The sequence below is a fragment of the Balaenoptera musculus genome, chromosome 9 (assembly GCF_009873245.2).
Source record: "Balaenoptera musculus isolate JJ_BM4_2016_0621 chromosome 9, mBalMus1.pri.v3, whole genome shotgun sequence".
Taxonomy (NCBI): domain Eukaryota; kingdom Metazoa; phylum Chordata; class Mammalia; order Artiodactyla; family Balaenopteridae; genus Balaenoptera; species Balaenoptera musculus.
The window spans coordinates 71970787-71980629 of NC_045793.1; the positions used below are offsets into that span (position 1 = coordinate 71970787).

Sequence of the window (9843 nt, forward strand, 5' to 3'; positions counted from 1 at the left end):
GCGGGGTGGGGGGGAGAGAGAGAGAGAGAGAGAGAGAAGAGAGAGAGAGAGAGAGAGAGAAGAGAGAGAGAGAGAGATGATTAACACTCTTGAGTCCCAGTACAAGGCAATCCCATTAACTTCTGTAGTTCTATAAATTTTGCATTAGTGCCTATTGTTTGATTGAATATTCTGAGCTATCAGACATTAACTGGAAGAGCTTTCTCATTCAAAAAATATATTTTTATAAATTATAGAATATTCTTAAGCCTAATTGATTTTTCTAAAATTTTTATATAATCAACACACCCACTATTTGTAAAGTCCATTATTTCAGTTTCTTTTTCTGTACCTTTGTTGTGTTCCACCTTTCAAGTTGTCACCAACCTCCCTCTAGACCTCTTCCTCTTATTCTGCTAACTCTTACCAGGATTAGACTATTGCAACGGTTTGAGTGTTGAACACTTAGGTAGTACTCAAGAAAAGCATCTGATGTTAGTAATTAACACTGGACGTTAAAGTAGCTTAGTTATATTAACAGTTGTGATCTGATTAAACACCCTGAGGAAAGTTCTGAGGAAGAAAAAAATGCCACCTCAAATAATCTCAGGAAAAGAAATCAAGAACAAATTCTAAAGTACAATATTATGACTTGGAGAAACATTAGATAACACATAATATCATAGTATCTTAAAATCAGACCATTATTTCCCAAAATCTATGTAATAACTGAGGTGAAATTTTATTTCAGACTTAACTCTTCCATTAAAACTGTACAACTTCAGTTTTATAACTTCCAAGCCTCAAATGATCGTGAATCCAAGAGCCATTCTCCATACATGTCCTGTTGTCACACAACTCTGGCCTGAAAATAAAAGATGTCACAATACAAAGAATCACAGACTCGCTCACCTGCCAAACCACAACCAGGCTAAAGATAGCTCCAGGGTTCCAAGAGCAAAACCAATTCAGGTTTAAATGGAGTAACATTCAAGGACTCTCCAATAATGCAGGGCTAAGGTCAAAAGCAAAACAGGATTCACCTTAGGAATTTCACAGCTGCATCAGAATTAAAAGGTCCCTCAGGAAATTGGAGAAAACAGTGCAGTAATCTAACAATGGTGAATTATTCCAGTTGATTGTGTATGAGCCTCTGGCATTAACTGAAAGATCATTAAACCAGTTGCAGAATTATTTTATTGAACTTTTCTGGTACATATTATTTCTGAATATACAATGGAATTATAGATGGGTGAAATGATCTAACAATGCTCTAAGAGTGACATTGAGAGGTATTTTAGGTAAGAGATCGTGGTAGCAGCTGCCCTCCTAGAAAATGTACCCCCCAAATTTCCAACTTTTTGATATTCATGACTAAATTTTTACTCTTACTTGCAAACTTCGAGACAACATTAAAGGTCATACAAACACGAAACACTCAACAAAGCACCACAAAAATCTGCATTACTGTACTATTATAAACAAAGCTTTAGGTTTATCTAGTTCAGGAATACAAATGAAATCATAAAAAGTAAGTAGTAAGAAACACAAAATAAAATCCAAGTTGTTCTTGCATTTATGATTTGTTACATGAAAATAACATCAATCTAATCAGATTCTTCTCTGTAGGAAAAATTAAAACAGAATTACATTCTAACTAAATGCTTAATGTTCACCTTTTTTTTTTGTCTAACTTTTGTGTGAGTGTTTTGTGATCCCAAACAAAACATTCAACCGCAGTGTACTATTTTAAAAATGCTAATGGACAGAGATAATAACCAATCCTTGAAGGGTAATTAATGACATAGTTTAAATTTATCAAAGACCATTTTTGTCTTAGTAATTTTTCAATTTTACTTTCATTTTGCTGGAAGGAATATTCAACATTCTTTTATTTGACAGATATTTAGTGAGGACTAAGCGTTAAGCTCTGTTCCAGGCACTGGGAATACAATGGTAAGGCGCACATTCAGGAGTTTACACGACTATGTGGTATACGGGGGTAGGGACCAAGTATTACTTTTACCAAGGTAATGGAATTCAGCTATGTCTTTCAGTAAAATCTGGTAGACCTCTTAAGGAGATATAAAGAGTCTTTTCATAAAAACAAAACAAAAGACAAATTCACTTTTTTTTTTTTTTGCTCCTCTGTTCTCTTTTTTTTTTTTTTTTTTTTTCCACTTCTCACTGTGAATTAGCTTGGAGCAAATAGAGACAGTAGAAATGGGCTGACTCTTCAGTTGTAAGAAGAAGCTCATTTTAGAGCTGCCATCTCATCCAAACTGGTAGTTTTACCTGGAGTTATAAAGCAAATGCAAGTAATTACCTTTTAATTACATTCTCCAACCTTTTATTCCTCTTAATTTTTCACCTTTTAATTACATAATTTGTTTTATTCTGACAAAAGACCTCAAAGCTTCAGCTGAGTGATGGCCAAACTGGCACCAGTTAGCTCTGATAGTGAATTTTCTGAGGGCAGGTTTCAGGTCAGACACAACTGCAGCACCAGAACTTAGCATGTGCCTACCACAGAGTAGGGGTATTTATGTTTGGTGAACAAAGTGATCCACAAAACTTAATCTCCAGCAGTACAAGTTACAACCAAAGCCTTATAAAAATTGTATTAAACAATTAGAGTTAAGAACTTATTAATTTATTTCTTAAGAATCTACCAGGATTTTAACAATTTACCAGGGTTGATTAAAAATAAAGTATTTCTTTTCCGACAAATATTTCACACTATGTATACACAAATGACTACTAACCCTCAAATAAGTAACCTTTTTCAAAATATTTTTTGGAACTGCCCTTTCAAATATTCTCTGGAATCAATTTACCAACCACACAAGAAACTATCCTTATTATTACTCGGCAAGACATGCTCTCAGTCTATTTTTTTTCCTTTCCCTTCTTTTAGTCTAGTCCCTGCCTCCCTGTAACTGCACCAATGGCCAGGGGACACCCTCTTTCTCCTGGGATCCACTGAGAAGCTAGTGAGCAATAAAGCTAGATGGAGCCTAGAACCTGAATTCATATTAGTGCAAGACATATAGAGAACAAAACTGATGTATTAACCACTAATATTTGTATAATGACTGACAGTTTACGAAGAATTTTACTCTCTATCATTTTATTTGATCTTCATAACAATGTGAGAGTAGCTAGGAAGGTGCTATTATTATCCCAACTTCACAAAGAAGGAAACTAAGGCTCAGAAAGTTCAAACAACTTCCCCAATGTCACATCATAAAATAAGTGGTGAAGTTAAGACTCACCCTTAGAATGCCTAACATATAGGTCATATTTGTGTAGCCTCACTATTGTGGTAGTTGATAGACAAAGTATGCAGCACCATGACTTCAACCTATTACTCAAGTTTTAACCATTTTTTATCATGATAAAACAGAGCTGTCCACTTGCTTTAATTCAAAGTTCCCTCTCCTCACAAATATATAAGGCATTGTAATATGAAAATTAAACTTGACTCAGAAATAGAAAGTCAATGTTAGAGTTCCATCAATTGAGGGAGCACTTGATGGTCTGTGAAACTGCAAAATTTCAAAACACAATTTGAAAAACCATACCCTGAGAACCTCACTCAGGAATGCCATAAAGTCACTTAGCTTTGCCACCAAATGGCTAATTAGTGAGTAGCCAGCATTGGAAACTCTTAACCATGATAGAACCTGTTTTCTTCCTCTTCCAGAAGCTCATGCTCCCTCCTTTTCCATTATTACTCAGCTAACAGAGCTTACTTGATCCACCTAAAACGATCTACTTCAAACATCCTCTCATACCCTTTTTTTCTCTCTTTACTCTAGACAATACTCTTTATTCCACAGTTAAACTAGAAATGACACTAAACATAAGCATGAGCACATCTAACAACGTGATTAAATTAAGAGATAAAGCACCCTTTATAATCTGCAAATGTCTATACATGTGCTGGTAGTTACTACACACAGAAATGTAAACCCATACACTTTGCAGTGGCCTTATGATTCACAAACCAATGCCTTGTATCTTTAAAACTACAAACGTCTGTACTTTAATTCCATATTTCCTCAAATAAATAAAAGTAATTTTATAAACTTGTAGCAATTAAGGCAAAACTTTTAAACACAGTGGACTAGTTAAGAAACTTTTATCAATTTCTATGAAACGCTGGTCAACAAACTTTGGAACAAACCATGTGAACACTAGTATCTCCCTACCTAGGACTCCCAAGGATGGTTATGGACATCTAAAACCTCTATTTTAATATTCTGAAATCCCAAATGGAAGACCTACATTTATCTAATATAAAGTTGTAGAGTTTAACTAAAAAATCACACATTTGCTTTTGTTTGCAATTCTATCAACCAGCTAGCTAGTTGAAAATCAGAAGTGATGAAAGACGGTATATGCGTGCTAGAATAAAAAAATATAATGAAAATAAATACTAAATAAATATAGTTTATTTATAAGCTCTCTGAAAATCTGGAATCAATGGGGGAAGAATAAAACAAAGGCCCTTTAGAATTCTTGAGACATGGTTGGCAATATTCAACTTGGTTTGTCAAAAGTTGTTGTATGTAGAGTGGCAAGCCAGCCTCATTCTAGACAGTAATGTCCTTCTACTTCCCTTATAAAATCTCTTTCTCACCTCTTAACATCCTTTGACTTTTACTTTTTTTTTTTTAAACTATTTGTTTATTTATTTATTTATGGCTGTGTTGGGTCTTCGTTTCTGTGCGAGGGCTTTCTCCAGTTGCGGCAAGCGGGGGCCACTCTTCATCGCGGTGCGCGGGCCTCTCACTATCGCGGCCTCTCTTGTTGCGGAGCACAGGCTCCAGACGCGCAGGCTCAGTAGTTGTGGCTCACGGGCCCAGCTGCTCCGCGGCACGTGGGATCTTCCCAGACCAGGGCTCGAACCCGTGTCCCCTGCATTGGCAGGCAGACTCTCAACCACTGCGCCACCAGGGAAGCCCCTTAACATCCTTTGAATAGCAATGGGCCTATGCTTCTTGTTCTGGTTAGTAGCCTTTATAATGTCATTAATTAATAATTAAAGAAATAGCTCATGTCATTTAAGGAGTAACCCACCCCAAGAGTATTTCTCTTAACTAATGTATTAATCAACAAAATCAAGTCATAATTTTTTCTTAAGCACTTACTATGGGCAAGAGTGTGTGCGTGTGTGTCTTTAAAAAGAGCTCTGAAAGTCCAAAGACTCTCCCTTAATGCGCAACTCATCACATCTCAGGATTTCCCAAAGCGAAATACAAGAAACTCTGTAAGTATCTGTATTTGTCAGGGTTATCCAGAGAAACAGAACCAATAGGAAATTTTTTTAAGGAGATTTATTATGAGGGACTGGCTCACAAGATTATGGAAGCTGAGAAGTCCCACCATCTGCTGTCTGCAAGCTGGAGAGCCAGGAAAGCCAGTGGTGTAATTCAATCCAAAGGCCTGAGAATCAGGGGAGCTGATGGTATAAATCCCAGTCCAAGGGCAGGAGAAGATGAAATGAAATGTCCCAGCTCAAACAGTGATGCAGAAAAAAGGGGCAAATTCCTTCTTCCTGTTGTTCTACTCAGGCCCTCAACAGATTGGATGGTGCCCACCCACACTGGGGAGAGCAATCTACTTTAACAAGTCCACCAATTCAAATCCTAATCTTATCCTCAACCAGCGGCACCATCACGGCGGTACCCAGAAATAATGTTTAATGTGGCACCCCAAGGCCAATCAAGTTGACACATAAAATTAACCATCACAGTCTCTATGCAATTTGACACAAATTCTAACACATTCTTTGACAGCAAATCACCTATCAAAAGCTATAAGAAGTCCTTTTTTAACTTCCTTTAGGCAAATCTTCCAAATTTATTTGAACCACAAAATTTTACTCCCTTAATTATTAATCTGGGACCTCTAAAAGTGCAGCAGTTTATGCCTTACTCATCTGTATCATATTTGTTAATCACAAAATCAAGAATTAGTGTTAATATATTAAAAAATCAATAAATCTGGATGGAAATAACTTAGCACAACTACAAACAATTTTTATGTAACTATTACTAATGCTCCACATTTACACACAACCCACACAACTACTAAGTTTAAATAAGTACGATTTTTATTCACTATTTTTAAAAGCACAAGTGTCAACAGGCTGGAAACTGGTTTTTATGCACAGACAACCTCTAGAGTATGCCACAGCAGTGGTGCAAATTCAGCGTATTTTCCTACACCTTCTATACCTTTAGTTCTCTGTAATAATACATACTCAGAAATAATAACCCCAGTAGCTTTTTAAAGTGTGTGTAATGAAAATTCACTAAAATAAATATTTCATTATATTTGAATGTTGTGAAAATTCAGATTAATTGAAACAAATTCTCAGGTAAACATCCTATACCTTAAGTCTGATATATGGAAGTTCACTCCTATCTAAAAAAAGAGTGGGTGGGGCTTCCCTGGTGGCGCAGTGGTTAAGAATCCGCCTGCCAATGCAAGGGGACACGGGTTCAAGCCCTGGTCCGGGAAGATCCCACATGCCACGGAGCAACTAAGCCCGTGCGCCACAACTGCTGAGCCTGCGCTCTAGAGCCCGCGAGCCACAACTACTGAGCCCATGTGCCAGAACTACTGAGCCTGCACCCTAGAGCCCGTGCTCCGCAACAGAAGCCACCACAATGAGAAGCCTGCGCACCACAACAAAGAGTAGCCCCCGCTCTCCACAACTAGAGAAAGCCTGCACAGAGCAACAAAGACCCAATGCAGCCAAAAATAAATAAATAAAAGAAAAATAAATTAAAATAAATTAATTAATTAAATAAAATCTCTCAAGAGAGCCGAAAACTACTCATAGAGAGCAAAATGGTCAGAGTTCTATACTGAGAGTCAAGAGATGGGATTCTAGTTTTACCTTTGCTACTAATAATTGTTTGGCCTTGGACAAGTCTCTGGGCTTCAGTTTTCTCATCTATAAAATGACTACTCACAACCATAGATAAGATCCAAGTACCATTTAATGTGGGCCTTACTTTGGAGAGGTAATCCAGTGTAGTGGTTAACGATAAACTCAGCAGAGACTGCCCAGGTTGGAACCCTGGCTCTTCCACTTAAAAGCTACGCACAGCACACACACACACACACACACACACATAGCACTAAAGCACATCTAACTACTATCATTGACTTACTGTTTAAAATATTTCACTGAAAGATGAAAATTATTTTAAAATACAGAAGCTTCAGGGAGTTCCCTGGTGGCCTAGTGGTTAGGATTCCGCAGCTTTCACTGCCGTGGCCCAGGTTCAATCCCTGGTCAGGGAATTGACATCCCACAAGCCGCGTGGCACAGCCAAAAAATAAAATAAAAAATAAAATACAGAAGCTTAGAAAGTTCAGCCTTTCCAAATCAAGACTCTCATTTTACTAGCAGGCACTGAGTTCATGTGAAAGCATTACAACTCTTCAAAGGCTGCTAATCTAAGCCAAATTTAACCAAAAGATTATCTCGTAAAATAGTGTACATTAGCAACACCACTGAAAATTTATTATAAGGCTAATTATTCCCAACAAAATATCACACTAAAGGTAAAAATAGAACTTCTGCTACTTGTCTTTTTTTTTTTTAACCTAATACTGCTAATGACAACAGAGCTTATGATATACCATAATCTCTGTGAATAAAATTAACTACAGGAATGAAAAAAAAAATCTGTGGAATTCAGAAATATAAAGTGAACTACAAACGACTAGAAATAAGTAGTTCATGAGTTAAAACTCAACCAATAAGTATTTACCAGGCCCATCCTACACCAGGCTGTGTGCAGATTATTAAGTACAAATACCAAAGTATGAAGTTCCTCAGAGTTAGTAAGGCTGGAAAGGCAAGTCCTTTATTATCACATTTTCACACAACAAAAGCCACTCATCTACAAACATTTTTATTTCCTCGTTAGCCCAAGTAGGAATACTTCCCATTGCCCATTAAAATTGTTTGCTATCCTTAGTTCAGCCCACAAAGACGCCCAAACTAGTCCCTGACAGCTGACATTGGAATCTTCACAGGACTTAAAGTGAGTATAGCTTCTAAGATATTTCCTCAAATCCACAAGCTTCAGAATTTATCTTCAATGACCCCCACACTAGCATATACCACAACACATAACTGTGTTAACTTAGGTCAAGTACCTAGTTACATCAATTTCGTTCTTCCCCTTAAAGTACTGCTAGTAAAGGCAAACTCTACTTCTTCAAAAAGTCTGCTTTTTGCAATGGTCATCAAGCACTAGAAAAGGGAAATTGATTGGCTAGTCATAGTTGCCCTACTTCCATTTCAGGACCAAGGGAAAAAACTGTTCCACTGGGAGTACCAAGGAAGTCTTAAGCAAATCAAGAGGACAGATGCTAAACTCAACTTTCTGATTCCTACGATTTCAGCGAAAGGTGACAGGGTGTGGGAGAGGGAGGTGATGTAACTGGGCTATCTAAGTATCCCCCTGAGAAAAAGAGGTCCTCTTCACGAAACAGTCAAGGTAGGGGGTGGGAAACAAACCGCTCTGGCCGAGTGACAAACCCAGGATGCTGACCGAGCTTGGAGGTGGAGGGCCCTGGAGGCCAGGGGCCCGCGAAGAGAGAGACCTCGGGCAAACCGGGGGGGAACAGGAACCAGCAGCAACGCAGAGAGACCGACGCTGCCACAGACCAGCGTGTAAGGAGACGCCACGAAGGGAGCGGCCAGTTAGGAGGCAGCGACGGCAGGAGGGAGACCAGTGCCAGGGGCGACGGGCAAGTGGCAACTGCGAAAGAGGCACAGGCAGCCGGAGGTGGCGGGACTGTTGAGTCAGCACTGCTCCTCTTCAGGGGGGAACTTGTAGGGTCCCTGCTCTGCTCGGGCCCCGGGGCCCGCTACCAAGGGTCGGGCCCGCAGGCGGCGGAAATAATGTTATCCGACCGGCCGGCGCCGGCCCCTTCCCCATTTCACAGGTAAACACTGGCCGCCGTCGCCGCTTACCTCTGTTAACATTATTACACCCCGGGGAAGTGAGCTCCTCCCTAGCCTCGCCGCATGGCAACAGCCGAAGCAGCAGCGAAAACCGCCTGAGCCGCCGCCAACGGCGGCAACAGCGCCTTCAGTCCTCTCCCGGGCGGCGGCTTTACTCGGCTTCGTTGGCTTCCCCCCGGCCCGGCTGCTCGCGACGGACGCGCCGCCATCTTGGAAGAGCGACGTCCGCGTCTCCCCGCGACGTGCGCTCCCATTGGCGGGCGCAGGGGCAGCCGGCGTCTCGTGACCGTCGCCATAGCGCCGGCGCGAGGGGAAGTGGAGGCGGGTGGCCGGAGACCCAATCGGCGCCAGCTGCAAGGGCCCTGGGGCAGGGCGCAGAGGCCGACTTGGGACCGCTGGGAGGGCAAAGAGACCCCAGCGCGGGGCCAGCCCGGGAGTTGGTGCGCGCGTCCGCGCCGGCCGCTGACCCTCCGCCGCACGCCGGGGTGGGTCGGCCCTGGGGTGCAGCGAGACCGGCAGAGGCCGAGGCTTCGACCGATGGCGTTGCGGACCTCGCGCGTCTCGGGGACAAGGCGGCAGATGTCCAGTAGAAAAACTTCCTTCTCGCATATCTCCGGCCCCGCGGCGACCCAAGAGCAGGAGGGGGTTGTTCGGCTTTCTCCACTGTCTGGGGCTTAAATGTGATCTGAAAGTGCTCCCTGCTCAGTCCCTCTTTCCTTCTAAACTTTGACAGAAACTTTCCTTTGTCCTTACCAGTCCTCAGCGAGTTCTCTACTGGGGTGCCTGACAGGCAGTAGAAGTGATACAGGCATATCAGCTTTACCCCGGTCGTGGCAGACTGTCGCTGATTCGGTGTTTGGCCA

At 41.1% G+C, this 9843-nt stretch overlaps 1 protein-coding gene across 6 annotated transcripts in view; it reads right to left on the reverse strand.

Moving 5' to 3' along the window:
* Positions 1 to 9249, reverse strand: part of SNX13 (sorting nexin 13) — a 143883-nt gene extending 134634 nt beyond the window's left edge. For 5 of the 6 annotated variants that reach the window (XM_036863039.1, XM_036863038.1, XM_036863037.1 and 2 more), the window contains exon 1: positions 8990 to 9247. Coding sequence is in view for 2 of the 6 variants with exons in the window: in XM_036863038.1 (XP_036718933.1) it covers positions 8990 to 9001 (12 nt within the window). In the remaining 4 variants the exon portion in view is untranslated. Of the gene's footprint in view, positions 1 to 8989 lie in introns of all 6 variants that reach the window. The other variant, XM_036863040.1, reaches the window with a different exon arrangement.
* Positions 9250 to 9843: the final 594 nt, after the last annotated feature.